This window comes from Anser cygnoides, chromosome 11 (assembly GCF_040182565.1).
Source record: "Anser cygnoides isolate HZ-2024a breed goose chromosome 11, Taihu_goose_T2T_genome, whole genome shotgun sequence".
NCBI lineage: Eukaryota > Metazoa > Chordata > Aves > Anseriformes > Anatidae > Anser > Anser cygnoides.
In genome coordinates, this window is record NC_089883.1 from 17,464,683 (window position 1) to 17,485,309 (window position 20,627).

The 20,627-nt window shown below is 36.8% G+C and overlaps 1 protein-coding gene across 4 annotated transcripts in view; it reads left to right on the forward strand.

The window, feature by feature from the left end:
• THSD4 (thrombospondin type 1 domain containing 4) overlaps positions 1 to 20,627 on the forward strand; it is a 299,851-nt gene that overhangs the window by 167,441 nt on the left and 111,783 nt on the right. Inside the window, exon 1 of one of the 4 annotated variants that reach the window (XM_013177462.3) lies at positions 13,506 to 14,151. The exons of the other annotated variants lie outside the window; for them this stretch is intronic. Within the exon in view, the coding sequence (XP_013032916.1) occupies positions 14,080 to 14,151 (72 nt within the window). The 5' untranslated portion in view covers positions 13,506 to 14,079. Of the gene's footprint in view, positions 1 to 13,505; positions 14,152 to 20,627 lie in introns of those variants that run through there. 4 annotated transcript variants of the gene reach the window in all.

A 20,627-nucleotide genomic window follows, 5' to 3' on the forward strand; every position in this document is an offset into this window, starting at 1 on the left:
TTTAAAGATCTTCACTTTCAGATCAGATGGTGGCCAGACACAGCAGCTGAAACCCACATTTAAAAAGGAAAACATTTTAATGCAGTGAGAGTTGATAGACATGCATCAAAGTGAAATGTTATTTTTGTAGTGATCAGCAGGCTTCAGACCTCCCATGCTAATCATAAACTTTCCAGGCCAATGAAGCTAATTTGTTCCCTTATTGCCACTGGCCTCCAGCTCTTTTTCCAAAGGAGGATATTATGCTTGCTGCAAGCAAGAAAATTAGCAAAGGTCTTCTCTTTCTCTTTTTCTTTAGGCCTGCTATGCCTGTGATATTTGGGTTTGTTTATATGGTGTCTATGGGTGTGTCTTCACTGCAGTCATGAAAAAAAAATTGCACAAGCTACCCTATCATTCTTTTCAGTCTTTCTGTATTAACTTATACTGCACTGGTTATGGCAACCATATGTTCAGGCCTCATCTTTTTCTTCTAAAATAGCTCCTTTTTTTCTTCCTGGAAATGTCAACCTGGGAGACTTTAAGGCTTTTGTGTATTTGTCCAGGATATCCATATGTTTATCAGTATGCCCAGTGCTACAACCAAGTGAATTGTACAAAGTTACAAGAGCCTTTTTTTCAAATGTGTGGAAAAGGCACTTTGAGATGTAAAACAGGTCTTCCAAAGGAAAGCTTGGGACAATAGAGGTTGCCAGAATGCATCAGGTCTGGTTATATCCTCTGTGAATTGACAAGTAGCTAGCTGTTCAGTAGTCTGGAGTTAAACAAAATGTGAAGTCTGAGATGCTGTGCATTTACAGTTCTTTCAAACCAAAGAGATGGTCAGATTTGGAACTAATGTCTACAAAATGAAGGCCAGTGCTGAATCGCTGTAAAAATGATGGGCACAGTATGGCCTCTGCTGACAGAGTATCAAGTCTTGTGATATTTGGGTTTGGTAGCTGTATCTGTTGCAGTCTACATCTTAAGTGGAGGCTTTTGAAAGGCTAAATAAGTTCTTTATCATAATGATTTCCGCTTTTTACTTCAGTTTTCCCATGGCTTATGGTACAATTAGCACACTTCAATCAATTAAAGAACAGAATTTGTGCAGAGTGTGTATCTAGTAAGCAGTATAGACTTTACCAAAGCAATTGAGTATATGTTTTAGATTGGAAGGAGGTCCTTGGCATTGTCTGTTAGAAGAAAGTAGAATTAATCACAGATAGAAGTTGAAGATTTTTTTTTTTGTTTCTCAAAAATAGTTTGAATACTTGTTTTAACTCTGAGTTAATTAAAGTTCTAGAAATAAAAAGAAAGATCGTTCCCTGGTCAGCTTCTGATGTCCTAAGAGGGAATGCAAGATCATTTTCAATAATTTTATTTTGCTTTTTTTGTTCTTTTCCAAATGGAGATAGAATTTGGTGCATTTTTGAGGCTACAGAGCCTGCTATCTGAAGTGATAGGGAACTAATCTAAAAATCTTAAAATGCCATTTACACAAAAGTGATACAAGAAATAGGAAAAATTAATACCAGTCTATTTCAGAAGAGTAGTGTTTCCATTCTGTTACTGTTGCAGTGGCTTTAATCTCCTTAAATAGGTGGGATCACTTGCTCAATTTATTCTTGGGAATTTCTGTATTACAAAGTGTCCCTACAGATGCTTTTTTCTTAAGAAAAGATATGTAGATTAGGCATTGTGTGATTTGATATGAGTAGTAAGAGCAATATTAAACTGGGAGTATGCTAAAGCCTGACCAAATTTATGGCAAAACTGCAGAATTAGGTGCAGGATGTATCTCATACTGCATAAGAAAAGTCTAGTAGAACATGTTCATAGTACTTAATTTCGTGTAAAACTGAATGGTTGAATTTAATTAATGCAGTTCATCCACTTTTCTGAACTGCACAATAATTCAGAAGCTACTGCCAGCTCAGAAATTTGTTGCAAATGTCACTTACCATATAAAGCACAGATTATGACAAAGAGCATTTGACATTATGACAAATGACAAAGAGCATTATCAGCATGTGATACATTCAAAAGTTTGACAGTTACAAGAATGTCCACTGTAGTCTTCTTAAAACCCAAATAAAAAGAAAGTTACCTTAAAATGATGTTTCCAAACACCTCTGTGGGCGACTTTGATAATCTCCAATAAACTGGAAGCAGTCATCATTGCGCAGCAGCTAATATCTGCTGTCTTTTCTCATTATGCTTTAGGAATTTCATTGAGGAGTTAGGCTTCAAATTCTTAGCGACTTTTTCTTACGTATATAAATGCAAGAGGATGTTTTGCTTTCAGCACTTTCTTTTTCAAAACAATAGTTGTGACAATGTTCTCTGTCCCTTTAGTGTAAGACATGCCACACTAAAACTCATCAAACTTTTCTGTTGTTTTTCAGTTTGTAGGAGGAGTGTTAAATTAAGCAGCATGGGCATTCACTCTTTTGGATTAAAAACCACCCATCTAATGAAAACAATGTGCTAGACTGTTCACAACATAAGCATATGCTTAGGGAAGACATGTTGGGGAAAAGATGTCCGAATGTTAGTTTTTGGTTATATATTGGGCAGTTTCCACATTGCCTATGTTATACCTGTTTTTAAAAATAAATTAAAAATAACAGTTTTCTAGAGCCACTGCCTGTAGTGCTGATGTGGGATGTTTGCTTACATATTGAAGTCTCTAGGTGTTTGTTGTCATTGTGTTGTTGTGTGTTTTTTGTTTTAATAAGAAATGACCAGGTGACATCAACAGACTCTCTCCATTTTAAAATTTGTTGGAATATGTCTTCCTGGCAAGTTATATTGGATTTCAATTCAAAACCTATACATTGGTTTCTGTTCTCATGTAACTACAAATTCTAATAGTAATAGGGCTATTCTTTGGAATTGGCAAAGTATCAGTTCACATAAAGCCTGCTGAATCTACTGTGCCAATGCTACAAGATGTTAAAATGAGAGGAAAAATAAGCAATGTGTGGCACTTAAACTGAATGTATTACATTTAAAATTAGTATTTAATGGTAAGACCATGCCCCAGGAGTCAAGCTCTTTGCAAATAGTTGCTGGAGAAATAGTCATTTTTATTTCCGTGAAAGATACTGGCAAAGTAGCTGTTTTGTTATTTGATGATAACAATCAAGCTGGGAGGTCATGATAAAATAGGGACGTACAGCGGGGATAACAGAGGAGTCTAGTTGAAAATGACATCACAGAAAGAAAGATGGCTGAGAACATGGAGGTGAAGGGTTGAAAAAGCTGCAAAAAAAAGTTCCTGGAAAATGCTGCATTTAGATTAACATGTTTGATGTAAAAGGAGTGCTTGAAAAGTTAAAGAATGAGATTTTAAAAGTTTTTGTAAGATAAATACTTCATAATAAATACTTTAATACTTTTTCATAGACCTATGCTTGATTTAATCTTTGACTATTTTGACTTTGGATAAGTAGTTATCATTGATCCACAGCAGATTGAATTTGTGTAATGCTATTTACTCTGTCACCTGAGCATACGTACTGAAGTATTCTTCTGATTTACTTGTAAATAATATATTTGAAAATTTTAAAAATATGTTTTTTGTATGACCTAGGCTTCTATTCAAGCATATGGTCTAGAACTGTGCACTGTGAGTTTTTGATCTATGAAACATTTCATAAGAGAAAAGAATATCATTCTCATTTTCAGTAAAAAGAAAGAAGAGAAAAACTCTTCTGTGGTACAATTCTAAAAATGAAAGAAACAGTTACTGAAAGAGGAGCAAACTGTCTCCAGTGAATACCATCATGTGTGTGTTGGTAATGCTGAATAATTAATCATTAATCTGAGTTTAAAGTAATTTGGACAAATTTCTGTCACTAACAATTTGGACCATATCCATTGGACCTGAAAACTGTAGGAATCTATGTGTTGCAATGAAGTTCATGAATTCTCTTGGGAAATTTAACTGCTCTAAGTTGTAATAGCTGACTTGGGATAACCTGAACATCTGTATTGTGGGAGACAGTGTCACTTCTGATCCCTTGAGAAATCCCACTCTAGCTAATATTCTCAGTGAAATAAGAGAGCTTAAAAAAAAAAAAAAAAAAAAAAAAAGAGGATGGGGGAGAAAAAGCAAGTTAAAGGAGAGAGAAATTAAGAATGCTTTCTTATCTGTTTTGGATGCCAAAACAAAATATGTTGCTAGTGGAACTGCAGGGTTATAATGCTATTACACTAGTAAAATAACTGGTGCGTACCATTACTCATTTTCTTGAACGTGAGGTAGTATGTAGAGCTATATAAAAAATGAAGAAGTATATTCAGTGAGAAAAAGTTCATTGTGAGGAAATCTTCCATGAAACTTTGGCTGAAAACGATTTGAGACACGTTCCATATAAATAAGAAGGTACTGTATTGAAAAGACTTGGAACTGGGCAGGAAATCTTCCGAGTGGTCTTGATGCATCAAAACTCAGGGAATTTTGTATGTTTTTGTTCACTTGTATTTTGTTGGAATTCTGTTTGCTTACTGTGTGATGGTGCTGGCTGCACAGATGTGCTTTTACAAGCTGGTTTCTCAAACAGCCAAGTTTTATGTCTCTCTGCGGGCATTTAAGATTAGAACTAGTGTTATTGCTAGCTTTAACCCACGTAGACAGTCTGAGTATGGGGATAAAGTAATCAGCACCACTTGTGTCTTTCAAAACATACACAGAGAATGTTTCTTCACTTCCTTTGTTCTCTGTTGCCTTTTAAGTAGTTCTTTTTTTTTCCCGAGCGTGTTCATATTATATTTCTTTACATCTTGTTATCAGCAAACGGTATTTCCAAATTTTGTGCCATTATGTAGAGATTTTATGCTGTATACTGGAGTTTTAGCTATTTAACTAATAGCTGTACTTACTGGTTTATCGCTAGGTACACAGGCTTATCAGTTAATTACACAAATATTTATCTGCTCTGTGAGTTGCTAATCCTATAGTAAATGAAATCTTTAAGAGACACAAGAATGCATAGTTATTTTCAGATACTAATTATCTAGTTTGAGCTGCGGTGTTCTTAGAACTCATAAACCAGATAAAGCTCAAGATTTAACAATCTATATTTCTATTATTTGTATTTTCAATTTCCTGTGTTACACAAGAATTAGCCATTTTATCTTTCTGAATGGCATGAGTGCTTGCAAGACACCTAGAAAAACAGAGTAAAGTATCTCTTTTTATCTGTGTGCTTCTGAAACTTCTAAACATGTGGGACCACTGTCCAGAGCCTGGACTACTGGAAGACTCCACAAACTCTGGTAGTTCATTTGGTTCTAATAGGCAACATGTGTTTAATGTGGTTACTTTAAAAATAAGCACATTTATGAGTTAAACTGTCCAAAAATCTATTATGTAAGCAATAAGAGTTTCTCAGATTTTTGTTTTCATTAAGACAGTAAAGATACATGGTTTCTCTTCAAATAAAAGGAGATAATTCTTTTTTATACGGTATACGTCTGCAGAGAAAGAGAAGGACTGTTTCCGCACTGCAGCTATGCTTCCAATTTGTACCTAATTTACACCAGCAGTGTAACTGATCTGTTGGTGCTGTGCTTTCTTGACCTGGCATGGACCACGAGTGATGACAAATGAGCCTTTAACTCACTAATGGGGTAGATTTGAGACCTATGCTGGTGTAAATTCTTTTAATTTGCAATGTAATGTAATTAGGATCAGGATGTATGATAAAGTAAACTTAGATTAGACAATCTTGTTGGAAGAGGTGGTGACTTGGGAAGAATGAATTGAACAGAACATGAGGAGGTTCTGGGAAGCATTAACAGCATTTTTGGCTCAGAACTTTTTTAACTAGATGGGAAAAGTTGTGATGTGATTGCTGCCCAAAGCAGAAGTCATATCACTATGAGGTTAGTTCTATCTGCTCCCTTTTGGTTGTACAATGAAATTACCTTGGAAGTCTTCCTTTTTTTCCTGTATTTGGTTTCAGGATGAGTGCTTAATCCATTGGGTTTTGATCAGTATTGCAATTAAATCTGAAGTCTTTAGCCTAGGGTATTCGTTTTCTTTGGTGGCATGGCAGCTATTTTCATTTTGTCTGTCAGAAGACAGGAGAAACCTTGGATTCCTCTAAACTGCAGAAAATGCAGTCTGATAGTGAATGCAAGTCTTCTGAGATTTATTATCCCTTCTTTTGGATCTGGAGGAAGGTCTGGTTCAGGACCCCTGGGGCATCAAAGAACAGAGCTGCCTGTGCTAAAGAATTCACCTTAGCTCTGGTCTCTGGTGGTCCAGCTGTATGACTCCTGGTTGGACATTTACTTCCATTTTTTTTTTGTAGTCTTAGGAGAAGTGCTGATCTAGTCCTGTCCTGCAAATAGTGTATGTAACATATGTGTTACAGGCTCCTTTCTCAAGGTTACCGCTATTTCTAGAGTGTTCCCTCCCTGTCTGGTACAATCTCTTAACCTCCTTCATTTTGCTTGGCAGATTTTTTACTGTTCCTAATCCTGTATACACATGGTTACAGAAGTGCATTTTGGCATAGGCATTGACTCCGTAGAGGAACCCTGTTCCTGCCTTGCTGGCCCTGTTGTCATGCTTGACACCTGGCTCCCCATCCCTTAGGGAGCAGACAGCTGTTGGTGCTTCCTGACAGAGTTTCAGTAGGTTGACTGGTAACTGTTTTACTGATTTAGTTAATAGTAAGCATGAGAAATCTTGGCCAGCTTTTGCAGAGCTTTCTTTTCATCCTTACTTGGAAGGAGATGGTGCTAATTTCTTGAAAATGTATGTTTCACCGTAGTTGTTTACAAGTTTTCTACCTGCACACCGGACTAGTAAGTAATTCACTCCTGGGAAGGTTTCGCAGTGACTTTCAGATTGCTTTCCAGAGCCATTTTCTCACATAAAAGAGAGTATCATTACGGCCTTGAGATTTCTGCCACTGTGGAAAATAACAGAACAGGTGATGCATGAAAACATGTTCTATAAGTCTTTCTTCCTCTGAAACAATTTCAAGAACATTTTCAAGCAAAATTGAAAAATTATGATTATATTCACAATCCTAATTTGTTATTTTTTTCTTTGAAACAGATTCCTCTCATCATATCCCAATTAACTGTCTGATACAGCTGTCATTTGCCAGCAGGACAATCTGGAAAATGTGTGTCATCTCTAAAATCTAATTATAATGTATTTTAGTTTTGGCTGTGACAAAAGCTTTACCTTTATAATTAAGATTTCATACTAGCATTCATAGCATAGGTCATGGTCTATTACATCATGTAATTCTTTGGTGCTTCTTCCTCAGGACCTATGGTTGTATATTTTTATAATTAAAAACAAGGTATACATACATAGTACAGGGGCCTCACCTTTTTCCTGATTGTATGAAAAACTTTTGTCACAAAATGAATGGTATTCATTATAATTAGAAATTCAAAGCATGGTGTCCACCTGTTCTGTAGTCAGAAAGTAGCATTGGACAGAGGAAGAAATGCCTCATAAATGTCTTCTTATTCTACTTGCACTATGCAACTACTATCTGGAGAGAAAGAGAGGTGCTTTGAGAACCTGGAACATAAACCAGAATTCTATCATCAAAATACAGAATATTGGAATATGGCCATGAAAAATATGCTTTCTAGCCTAACCTTGGGCAGGTGAGAACCCAAGGCCTTTTCCTTCCTCTAACATAATAATGCCAGAAAACAGAAAGGGGTAATAGATTTAGTACTGCGGGAAAGATTCAAGATGATAAATCAAGTTGAGGTTAATACTCAGCTCTCTGAAGGTGGGCCTTTTCAGCAGTCTGGCTTCATAACTGAAAGTCTGAGCTTTAAAATTTAAAAGCGGGGAGCAGGGGAAGGAAATGCTCAGATTTCCTTTTCAGCATTTGAGCTTAGCTTAAAAGCACTATACACTGCCAATACCGTGGTAGTCAGAAGAGAATATGAGGATGATAGCGAAGAGTAACATTCTGTTATTTCTGAAGTAACTGGCAAACCTCCAGTGATGGAATGGGGATGTCCTAATTATATAATTATATATTATTATTATATAATAATTTATTATTATATATATTATTATATATTATTATATATTATATTTTTAAAATTATATAATAATATATAATTATATATACAAATGCATATTTGAAACTTAACTTTGTAATGCTATTTCCAAAGGATGCAAGAAACACCTTTTTAAGGGTGTACTTTCTAAACTGGTCTGGTCAGATCCACCTCCCTATAACAGAAAAAGATGGGAAATAGGAAAAGCCAGAACTTGGAGTGACTTTAGATGAGAAACAAATGGAAAAAATTAGGATTGTTAAATTTAGAAAGGGAAATAAACAGAAATATGATAAAGGTAACTTGAGAAGTGTGGTTAACTAATGAAAGCATTAGTAAGCACAAAAAGTGACCACATGGAATAATTTACTTAGAACTCTTAAAGATCTCTCTTTTCCACAGCATCCTGTTGTCTTTTAAATAATTGCACAGTGGGATTAAAAAAGTGAATAAATACAGAAAGAGATAAGAATCTCCCTAAGCCCCGTTATGTCAGATAACAGTCGAAAGCATGATGCCCTATGCTACTGTGTATTTTGGTAGCCAATCTGCATTTCACAGTTCTGGACAAATTATTTTCTTCCATCAAGAAATAGAAACAGAAAAGAAATTACGTAAAGTTAGCATCTTTCTAAATAAAAATTTTGAGTGGAAGGGTACATCTAAAGACATTGGAAATTACTTAGAAAAGTGTTAGTTCCTGAAGTACTCAAATCGATTTATAACTTTATAACCAAGGAAAGAGATGCTGAGTTGCACTGAAGTACATGAGAAAGTCTGAGACTGGTTTCCTCAAAGGTGCTTAGTGTCTGGGGTTCGTTCTAGTAGGGCTGCAAATATTTAACCTTTCGGCTGTAATACATAGCTCACACTTTGACTTCCTTCCTAAATTTGTTTATTTATGTATGTATGTTTTTATTTATTTAATGGCGTGTATAAAAATCCAAATACTCCTTCTATGTACTTCTTTATGTATTTTTATTTCATCTGTTCTTGGTCAAGGACCAAGATGAAATTCAGATTGTGTATGAGCATGTTTCTTTCAAAAGGACAGCAATAGCAAGGAGGTAGTAGAGGGGAGACTAGGGGAGAATCTCTTGCTCTCTTTCTTTCCTGTCTGGCCAGTGCAATGCAGAAACCAGATAAGTGGATCTATGAGCCTCCATGGGGGTAAAATACTCCCTTTGCGGTTTAGCGGCAGTATTTCCTGAACCAGTGAGGCAGGGCAGGGGGTGGCATTTTTCTAGATTTGTCCTCTGTTTGCAATTTGTCCTCCATTTATCTTCAAGGAAAATACATTCTTTTTACAGTCTAAATTTCCTGCCTGTTCTTGGAGCAGCAAGAGACTCCTCTTTAATTTCAAGTGTTTAACGAAAAAGAAACTTTTTTTTATCAAGAAATCCTGGGCCTCATAAAAGAAGTGTTGAGTGAATTTTTATGTTCAGTGTCTCTCAGTAGTTCAGGCTGAAGGACAGTAGTCATTTCTTCTGTCCTTAAAATATGTAAGTAATAAATTCAGAAGCCAATGCTTCCTGGAAACAGTGAGATGAGAGGATTTTTGGAAATGCCTATATGACAGTTTGAAATGGCACCATCTTTATGCGTAAATCTACCTAGCATGTAAGACCCTGTGAAACTTTTGTTCCTTTTTTAAGTAGCCTCAGGTAGGTTCAGCCTTTTTTCTCCACTGTTAAATTCTTACATTGAACATTTACAATTATAACAGAGCTTGCAGTTTCTGCTTAATTTCCTTTCCCCGTCAGTAATTCCAGGAAGCTGATGTCTGGCCAAAGCAAATTAACCTGTGGATTCTGCTGTGACATCAGTTCTTTTCAGCCTTTATCTTCTTTTTAGGTAGTTCATTGGTTTACATGCTGAATACAAATGAATATTGCAGTCAGCCCTCTGTTTCCTCCCCAGTTCAGCAGCATTGATATTTCCCCTGTAGTGACAACATGAGGATTAATGTTTTTCAGTCTTGCATGTTAATACTTTGAAATACACAGAAATTTTCAGTGTCTTGTTATAGAATATTTCAGCTTGAAATATATATATGGATATACTTCATGTGGTCTTGATTTAAGTGTTTGTGAGTTCATTTCTACAAACAATAAAGCTGTAAGAAGTAGAAAGGAAGTCCAAATACATGAAAATAACAAAAATGTTGTTTTTTATATTTTCTTTTATTATTACTTTGATACTAGGAATTTGGTCAGCTTTTTAAGCATATACCACCTTAGGAGAAGGAAGTGACAGTGAAGGGTTTTGCCCGAGCATACTGTTCATAAATTCAAGTGGAGGTATGGGAAGGCTGAGAGACCTGGAATAGAAATTGCTTGCTTTTGAGAAGTTTAACAAACTTGTGCTTGTTTGGGATTTAGGTGTCTCAGGAGGCAGCCAGTAAGCAACCTTCACAAACTGATTGATATTTACAAACTCAGGTAATCTTTTTCACAAAGGAAAGTCCCTATTTTTAATGAAGCTATATATCCAAAGATCTGTTGTATATTTTGCTTTTCTGTGTTTTCATTTCTAGGAGTAAGTTGTAGGAACCTTTCTCAAAATATTCTGATGCTTTTCTCCATAAAAATAGGAAAATGATTTGGGAATTTTGATTTAAATGAACTGCGTAAAATAATTACAGTATAATTTTGGTATGCTTGTATGTTTTTAAGTAAAAAGAAGGATGCTTTTGTGTTGAAAATAATTAGATGTTTTAGTGCTTCCACTTTATTATTATAAAGTATTTTGGTTTTGCAGAACTTTGTACCTGAAACAGCTCTTCGGTCATAAACAGACTCTATAGAATCGATAGTTTTGTAATATCTAGTGTAGTGATTGCTGAGGTTTTCATAGAAATTTTTATCTTGGTTGCAACAGTGCAAGTTCAGCGTAGTGTTAAGTTTCACATTACTTTGTGCTGCAAAGAAAGGTTGTGGTTGTGAACATGCACCATTCTATCCAGTTTAGTTGATTAAATCATGGAAGTGTAGTAGCAGGTATGGACAGATCTCATTTAATATGGAGAGCAGAATAGCAACTTCTGGATTCCAGGGAATTCTGCCTGTATGGTTTTGTAGGGGGAAAGATTAAATCAGTATGGAAAGAATCAGTTATATGAATAGTTAAAAGGGAATGCAGTACATTTTTCTGTGCCTCAGAAACTCATTCCAATAATGGTTATTTAGACTTCATCAATGTTTACAGACGATGTGCTGCTTTCTAGAATGGTCAGCAAAGAGAAGACTAAAATCACAGTTACTGCTAAGTTTTGAAATTTGGTTTTCTACCTACCATTTAAAAAAAAGAGAAAGGGAAGAATGGTGGTTTTGTGCCAAAACCATGTGCTTACTCAGTTCACTTTGTGAAGAACCGAGGAAAAAGGCAAAACTTTGTTTTATAGAAACAAGTCAATCAGCATGAAAAAGCTTTTATTGCTGGAATTTTTATAACAAGCTACAACATCTGAAATGGTAGTGGTTTTTTGTTCTTTTTTGTTGTTTCTTTCTTAAAGCTTTTTCAAGGAATGAACCTACTTTAAAGTACTGCAGTTGGAGTTCTCATGACGAAAGTGTTTTTGAACTCTGGTTTAGTTGGCAGTTTGTTTATTTCCATTTTTCCTTTTGTGGTACATATATATATTTCAGAAAAATATGGAAGGACAGGTTGGTTTCCTGACAGGGGTTTGATGGAAAATTTCCTTAAGTTTATTTGCCTTTATGTTTTCAGTCCAGAGAGTTTGCTACAGGCAACCGGTGTACACAGAATCTGTAATGGCAGCTCTACATCTAGCTGTCAGCAAAGCAGTACAGACTGCAAACCTTCATCTCCATTTGAAAGAGGGAAAAATGCTTCCTTCATTTAGGTTTTGAAGGGAAGCATTGTATTCATGAGATCAGCATAGCAGTAGAGGGTTCTCGATGGTTTATGTACCATTAAGGTTATGTTGCCAGGCTTTCAAAAACTGCAGGTCTGGTTGTCAGTTGCTGTTCTTACAACTCCTCTGTCTGTGGCTGTGGTATCTTCCTGTGGTCATCCCCAGCGTTCAGAAGAGCCATTCATGAGCTCTGTGCTGAATCTTTTTCACTCTGCCTTTCTAAGCGCTCTTAAGTTTGTACTATTCCCTTGAGAGGAGTCAGCTGAAGGGGATTATTTATGTACCTTTCTGCCATTGAGCCTTACAGTCCTGCTTGGCCCACAGCATTGCTTCCTGCCCGGCCTGCCCTCCCCGTAGCCCCCGTCAGCCCATCCTGGTGGCAGTGCTGCAAGGCTGGGGAGCGAAGGGAAGAAAGAGGCTGGGCTGTGAAAGATGGTCTGCTGGTTTGGGGGCTGAAAGGGACAGGTCTTTTGTAGGTGTGGGAGAGAGACATGGCACTGTGAGTCCAGCTTGGCAGGAGAAAAGATGATATTCTTCATAGATGATGGTAGTAGTCTAGATGATGGTAGTAGTCTACAGACGGAAGGGACTGAGAGGGAGAAGGCAGTGACAGTGACTTCTTGTTAATACAAAGCTTACCAAATTACAAAAGAAATCTAATTCTTAGTAATGTTGTGCTTCTCAGTTTCACGAAAATCTTTGCTTGCCACCCACCTTCTAAATTCTTAAGACATTTAAAGTACCTGTATGCTGAGTTCATGTGGTTTACTCTCTGACATATGAGACCAGGTTATTCACAGGTCATATTTTTGAGATTTCCCCTGCAACCGTAAGGATAAGAAATATTACATTTACATGAAAGGTAAGAATCTAATGCGACTTCTTGACTTGAGGAGCTGGAACTTTAAGAAAACCATAACTTTTCACGTTCCCATGATAAAATACATAAATTGGCAACAGTAAAGTTGGAAGAAATTAAAAAGTAGGATAGGAAAGGGGATAGAGGACTGGAGGGTCCCATGCATGTTGTAAACAGTTCTCTCCGTTTGTTCAATGTGTATACTTAGACTGTTAGGGTTCAGAAGTTCTTCATTTTTGTATTGCTTAGTTTAACAGAACAAAACGTCTATTGCGTAGAGATTACAATCAAATGTACTCTGCTTAGGGAAGCCCTCCAACTTTTATAGCTCTGTTTGCAATTTTACTCATTTCCGAGACATTCGCTGGTCTGCTTGGGAGATTTAGTAATTCAGCTTTGTATCATGCTTTCAATACTGCTTTATTCTTTATTTAAAAGTAGGTCTTACTCATCTTCTAATACCAAATACTGTTTTCAAGGGCTCTCAGTTCTGATGGCTTAGTCAAAGCACTTTCTTTTGTTCAGCTATGGTACGAAGAAGAAAGATTGCATCAATATCCTGCTCCGAAATTATCCTAAAGGATGGGGGCCTATTTCAGGAAGCAGTCGTCCGTCTTGAGAGTGAGTGGACGCTTTGGGTCCCTGCGGGCCAGCAGTGGGAGCCAGAGGATTCGGACTGAGTGCCCAGCAGGACTGGGCTCTTCAGGGTGCGGGATTGTGTTGCTGTAGGGCTGACCATAAAGCCAGAAGCTAGTTCCTGATGAGGTTTTAATTTATGATTTATTTATTACAGACTTCTTTGATAAAAGGAGGTGCTGTACCTTTAAGTAGCACATGCAGTCTAACCATCAACAGGCATCTTTTGCAAGCTGCTTTAGCCTGTTTCTCCAATCATGCCTGCCTAAGTCAATAACGCACTGCCAAACCTCCTCGTGCATTAAAGGTTACCTTTTAGCTTGTTCCATGAATCAGAGCAGATGCATAACTTGGCAGTGACCATTTCTGTCCCTCCCCTTCTTTTCTTTATACTGACTGCAGCCCCCCAGCTCCTTGCGGGCTGAGCCCCCTCCCCCAGCAGGGAGAAGTCATTACATGAAGAGATCAACTTACCAGTTGTCTTCAGAGCAGTGGCTGAGCGCAGAGCTCCTGGTCGTACAGTGAGTGCGAGAGAAAGGGGGAGAGGGAGAAGGAGTCGTACCTAGAAGAACTGAAGGCTGTGTTACTGAGACACAAGTGCATCTGCTAGCTGTTAGTACTTGGCAGAGGGTTTTCTCCTCCAGGGTAGCTCTAACTTTGGGTAATAATGTTTGTCAGCTACCTGATACTAATGTTGCTCTACTTTCAAACAGCAGTGTTAGCAAGACCTGGGGGAGAGGTAAGCAAAGTATGTCAAAAATTACCGTCTCGACAGAGTTTTCTTCCTATCTATTCAAATAGGTTGTGAATTATTTTTATGTTGGTAGAGACTTCAGAATTGCATTGTTTGCTTGATATGTAAAAGGACTGTTTGTTTGTGGTGTTTTTTGGTTGGTTGGTTGGTTTTTAAGCCAGGTTTTTTTAAGGTTGGTTTTTAAGGACTGTAGGTACTAAGGGAAAGTAATTTGAAAGTTAGATTCTTTTAAATTGATATATAATATGTTTTCTGTGAGATGACTGTAATGTGTGAATTTTTCTTTACTAACAGAGAAATAGGATACTCTTTGCAGCAGTAGATGGTAGTGTTAAATTCACATTTTCTACAAAAAAAAAAAAACAAAACATGCATGATTGAAAAAGTTTTTACTTAGGGTGTATCTTGGGGATGTATGTAAAAACTGCACGTTGCATTATTTTAATAACACTCTTGTGCAAATACTCAGTATGTGTATTGTTGTTTTAGCAGGGCATGAAGAACATTTTTTTTTCTTTATGTTTGCCATATCCTTAAAGACAGACTTTATGCATTATTTGTATGAGAAATCTTAAGTAATGGAATAGAACAGCTCTTGCTACACCTTAAAAAGTTGCTACTTGATTTAAAAGAACAGTTTTCCAGATTTTTGTTCTGATCAGAGCAGGCTTTTTTTCAACAGGTTCTTATTTCATACCAAAGCAGAAAAATTCATCTAGTCATTTGTCATTTAGGAAATAATTCATCAAGCATACTACTATGAGATATGCAATATTCCATCTAATGAAGTTAGTGGCAGAAAACACTTCTAGTACCTTTGATATTCATTCTCCCTCATGCTTTCAACTGAAATATTATGTATATTTATGCATTTTGAAGGAATAACTGGGTAGTTCTGTTCCATAATATATCTTCCTTAAGTATATCAACAGCATTACAAAGGAGTAAACTGCAAAGTAAATCTGAAAACAGTTATTTTGCTTTAGAGCTTTGTCTTTTGTTAGCCTTGTCTTTTGTTAGGCTACCTGTTTATGGTAGCTTAATAAAGACCAGAGCAATTACTTTCCCTGGTAGAAGAAAGTGGAAGTGAACTGGAAAAAACATCTTGTCTGGCACCGTGTGGTTGTCATTCTCTGCAGCTCATATGCCTGGACATAAGCTGTATTTTGCTTTCAGGGTGTTCTAAAATGTGGAGTTGTAATGGTTATGATTCAAGAAAAATGTCTTTTAAAGAAATCTTGTGCCGACTGTGATCTACTTAAAGGAGAGCAGGGAAATGTTTTCAGCAGAGGCTCAGGGACTTTAAAGTTGTTGATGATCAGAATGACTGGAAGCTGATCATTGCCCTCTAGTTGTCACTGAAGTTTTTAACTTCCTGGTTGATACTGAACACAGAAGATGACAGATGGGCTCACCTTGTCCAGGCTGAGGGACCTTAAATTTTGTGGTGGCTCATATGGAAAATATTTGTCACTACTGCATGCACATGTGGTCTTCAGAGATCCATATAAAGAAAAAAATCTAGAGCAGCAGCAGTGTTGCCTGCCAATTATCCTCGTTAGCAAGTAAAGTAAAAGCAATGCTGTGTTCTTACCTGGAAATGAATTTCTGCAGTAAAAGTGCAATGTGGAATGCTTTAGCACTGTGATCCATATGCCAAGTAGTTTAAACTGTACTGTTCTTGTTAGAATTTCAGTTCGTACAGCAGACAGAATAGAGAAATGGCATACTACTTTATCTTAGATTGTAGGATTTACTAAAGATAGTGAGAAATTTTCTTTTATTATATTCATATGGCTAATTTTGAAAATTACACAATAAAAAATATGCTGTCTGCTTTTAATACAGTAATTCTTTGTCCTGTATTGTAAGAGACCACCTGATAATCTTGTGCTTTTCCCTGCGTCAGCTGCAGAATCTTGGCTACATAAATATTATTTCTGTAGGAAATTACTCAATTAGGATTTTTCCCGTGCTGGAGAGGCAATGATCTGAGGAGAGGGAAAGTAAGCGAGAAGCCATTTTTAAAAGGAATATGTATTGTAGTTTTGTGATCCTTTGAAGTGTTCTATTTACTTCTTTGAATATTTTAATGGATTTATAGGTTTATGTTTTTAAAGTTCTCATAAAAGTGTCAGTTTGTGATAGATTAGAAAGTCATTGAGAAGTTGCTTTTCTTGCCAGCCTGTTCTCTCCTTGATATAATGCTAATATACATTAACCATTCTGGAAACAAAAAATTACAAAAATGAAGATGTTAAATTTTTACCCTAATGATTCTCAAAACTTGATCTAATGTGTGTATAATTCTATTTGATTTTCTTTTGGTTTTGAGTTAATGAATGGCTTAGCATGAAGTCAGTGGAACTGCATTGCATCACTTTTCCGTTTAGGAGGGAAATACGGTTGTATGGCTTTACAACTTAGCCCATGTTTGCACTGGCTGACAGCGAAATTTTTTTATGTGCTTTTTAGGAAATAAGCATGACTTGCTTCAGCCATAGCTGGAAGCGCCAACTGGTATCTGCTTTTGTGGTCAACCTTGCTAAATGGTCAGAGTCCAGTTTCTTTCTCTCTGGGATGTTCAGGAGCAGTTGTCTTCATCAGCAGATCGTACATCTGTCTTTTGTGTCTGAGAAAGAGCTAAGGCTTAGTTGGCATCAAATGGGAAACCTGGGTGATAAGGAATTTCAAAATAAAGATAAAGCAGGGCAAATGGAATACTATGCAGAATGTGTAAGGCTTAACTTCTAATTGCAAAACAGTACTTAATGAAGGTTTCCTCCTCCCCACTTCTTATCTGGTGGTTTTGAGTCGTCTGTAGCATGAAGATCATTGGTTCAAATAGATTCATTGAATCTTATAAATCTTGGAGCAACTGGAGAGTCTTGCTGAGGAATAGCCAATCTGTGTATTCCTAGCATATTCTGTGTTTCTTAGCTCACAAGTGAATGAGCAGTTACATCACACTTGGTTTAAATCATCAATCTTCACTCATTTCCTCACAGGTAGCCTTTTAAATATTATTTTCTAAGTATACTTGATAGATACCTGTATTTTGAGAAGAGAATTTCATTTTCCTTTAGATTTCAGTTATTTCAACTCAATTCTCTTCCCACTGTAGTAGGGTTGTTGCTTTTTTAAGCTTGTGTATATTAGCTTTGAATTAGTAATATTATTTCAGTAGGTGTTGGTGAAGCTATGCAAATCTACTGAAGTCACCTGCCTGGCCTCTTCAAGATCCTCTTACCCCAAAACAGGGCCAAATTGTACATTACTGAGTTTTGTTTGTATTCTTTGCCAGCAGCATTAAAAAAAAAAATCAGTTTATCTGACAAAGCATGTGGATTCTAAAAATAATGAAAAGGAAGTAGCCTCACATGTGAAGTAAGTGTTGATCTGTTTTTTAATGTGGCAAAAAATCATAATCTGATCATAAAAATACGTGATACTTGAACAAACAAAGAGCTTTCAGTGAGTTTAAGTGAACAGTGAATGCAGCATTTTATTTATCACAGACATGAAATCCTTCCCTTTGGAATTTGGGCATAGAGTGAAAACATCAAGTTCTACCTGGTAAAATGCATAAGGGAGTCTGAGTAAGTTGAGTCTGAATCTTTGTATTCTTCAGAATCTGCTGGTTCTGATTAGCGTCCTATGGGTTGATACCTGAAATAGTGCTGTTTTACACAGTGTCCCAAGTTGCAAGACTAGGAATAAATACACAGAAATGCAAATGACCCTGTTCTCATGAGCTCATGTCCATTTTGGCTTTGATGTGACTGTCCACTCTGCAGTATGCAGCTTGGCCAAAATCAGAGAAGCAAAGTGAATTTGTCAGCATTTTAAAGGAGCCTTCACTTCTGAACAGGTTCAGATATCATAGTCAGAAATGCAACCCACTGCAGAAATTCAACCCATTGCAAGAAATGTCAGGACAGTTAAGTAGTCCAAAGGATTTTTAACTGAAAAGTTGGTTAAAGAGATGAATGACAAACTTTAGAAGATTCAATTCAGGCATTAATCTGAACTGTATGCACAAGCTACAATCCCACCTGCAACCAGTAGATGATGTTCCCTTTCTGGCCCAAAGAAGATGTACTAATGAGTTGCATGAAAATTATTATTATTTTTTAAACTATCTTTAAAGGTGAACTGATTTTTATTCTTTCCTAATAATAGGTAGATTGTTTTGGTTTCAGAAGAGACTAAAGAGAATTCTTATTAGGCCTGAACCAGTTCTCCCATTCCTAATTATTATCTTTCCTACTTTGTTAAAGACGTGTGATCCTCATTGTAAACTTGAAGTTATGATTTTTCTTTTAAAACTCTGTGTGCATGCATGTGTATATATATGCATGTATACAATTCTGTGCTGTACCGGGCTCTGGAAAAAAAACACGTTCATAGAGCATTGAAGAAGAAACTTTCTGGGTACGTACGTGTAGCTGCATCTAGAATTCTTCCCTGAGTGACTGACCTGTTCCTGAGGTGGCCGGGGAGAAAAGCACATCCCTGTTTTGTTACTTACTTTCCATGTAGCAGAGTACAGATAGAGCTTTTCCTTGCTGATGTCAGAAATACACTTAAGCAAGAAGGGGAAAAAAAAAAAAAGCAACTTGACGTCATGGCCCTTTTGACACTGCTTCCTGAATATTTTGTTCTTGCCAATGAAGAACTTGCTTTCTTCTCACTTGTTGGAATAAAGTTTCTTACCTTACTTGGTGGAACCTTCTGCCGTCATACAGTACAACATCATGCGTGTGTGGCAAATGGTGTGTACTCATGAAGGGGCATCGGGAGACAGTTAATCAGTAAGTCAAACAAGAGCAAGCTGATGAATTTTTAGTGCATTTTTGGTTTTAGAGGTCAAGGCAGTTCTCAATAAGAGCAACTTTCAGATATGTTTGACAAATCAACCTTTCCAGATCCTCAGTGGTGGTGTATCTCAGCAGTGTCCAAAAGAAGCTCTCCATGGCTTGGAAATGAATGACTTAACCTACATCTGCTCCGTCACCAGGCTGCAGTTACTTATACAACGTCATCAGTTACAGGCAGGGAACACATTATAGGACCCAATAAAACAGGCTTTTCCATCTCTGACTTTCATTGGGCCAGCACGTAAGAAAGCAAACATAATTTCTCCCACTCACATGCTGACAAAAACCATTTCTCATCTTGGTACCTGAGTATTCCCAAATGCAAGCCAGGATTAATAGGGCTTCCACTGATTCTCCTGAGAAATTGATATGTCACTTTGACAACATTTTCCCATAAAAATCACCCATAACCCCTCTGTTATGAAGCATGGGAATGTTAGAGAGCCTTTGTGGGTTGGTAACTAAGGGGGGATCGAAGTACTTGGATAGTTGTTTGTTACTTGGATTTACTTTAAAATTACACTATGCTGAGTTAGAAAAAACAGATGGTAATTTACATATGGCAGTAATTGCTGACATCACCAGTTTAACATCTGAAAGCGAGATGTTTTGTAGGTGAAAAATAATCCTGTCAAGTAAATATCCACAGACATAGCCAAATTATAAGAATATGCTCCGAGTATTGCTGTAGCTCTAAGTGCTACAGAACAAGTTTAATTGACCTCTGGCATACTTGCCTCAGTCTTGCTAGCTTTGTATTTCGGTTGCAGCTGCAGTAGTAGTAACACAACCCTATTTTGCTTTAAAAACTTGGATGTAAACTTGGTGTAGTAGGACATTCTCTTGAAAGTTAATTACGTTGTGGCAACAGTGTCACTAAGTGTACTCTTTCACACTTTGTGATTATGGAGAAAAAATGCTCTTTCAGTTGTCTTCCCAAGATTCCTGTAGGACTTCTAGTTCTTCCTATATTGCACATTTTCACCTACTCCTGTGGGAAAGATGGGCTGAAATATGAACAGTTGTAGGTACTGGTAGAGGTCTGTAAGGATACCTCCTTAGCAACTCGCAGATCGTAGGCCTAGATCCACAGTCTTTTAAAAGTCTTTGCGCTCTGGTTCCGGATATACGGGCTTTCTTGATTGATCTAAAAGACAGAGGGCTAGAGTAATTCCCACTTTAGTTCCTGCATCATGCTCAGTCCTACCACAGTTGAGCTAAATTAAATAAGTCATTAGCAAATAAATGGTTATGTGTGACGGATGAGCTAATTTGTTTCTTACACAAGGTTTGTAGACCACTTTCTGGAAAGCTGTTCTAGAAACTTGCTGGAATTCTTATTAGATAGACATATATTTTCAAGCATTTATCTTGAATACTATGCCTGGAAAAAATGTTTTGCCTAGGGACTAAGAGTCTACAAAACACTTCCTTTATCATAGTTTATTATCAGTATCAGTTCTGTTCATTTACTTGCTTTAGATTTTTCTCATCACCTTTTGCTTTGTAAAGTAATAATTCACTTAAAATTGAATGGTAATGAAAGTATTTTTATCACTGAAATATATATTTATTTTTTCA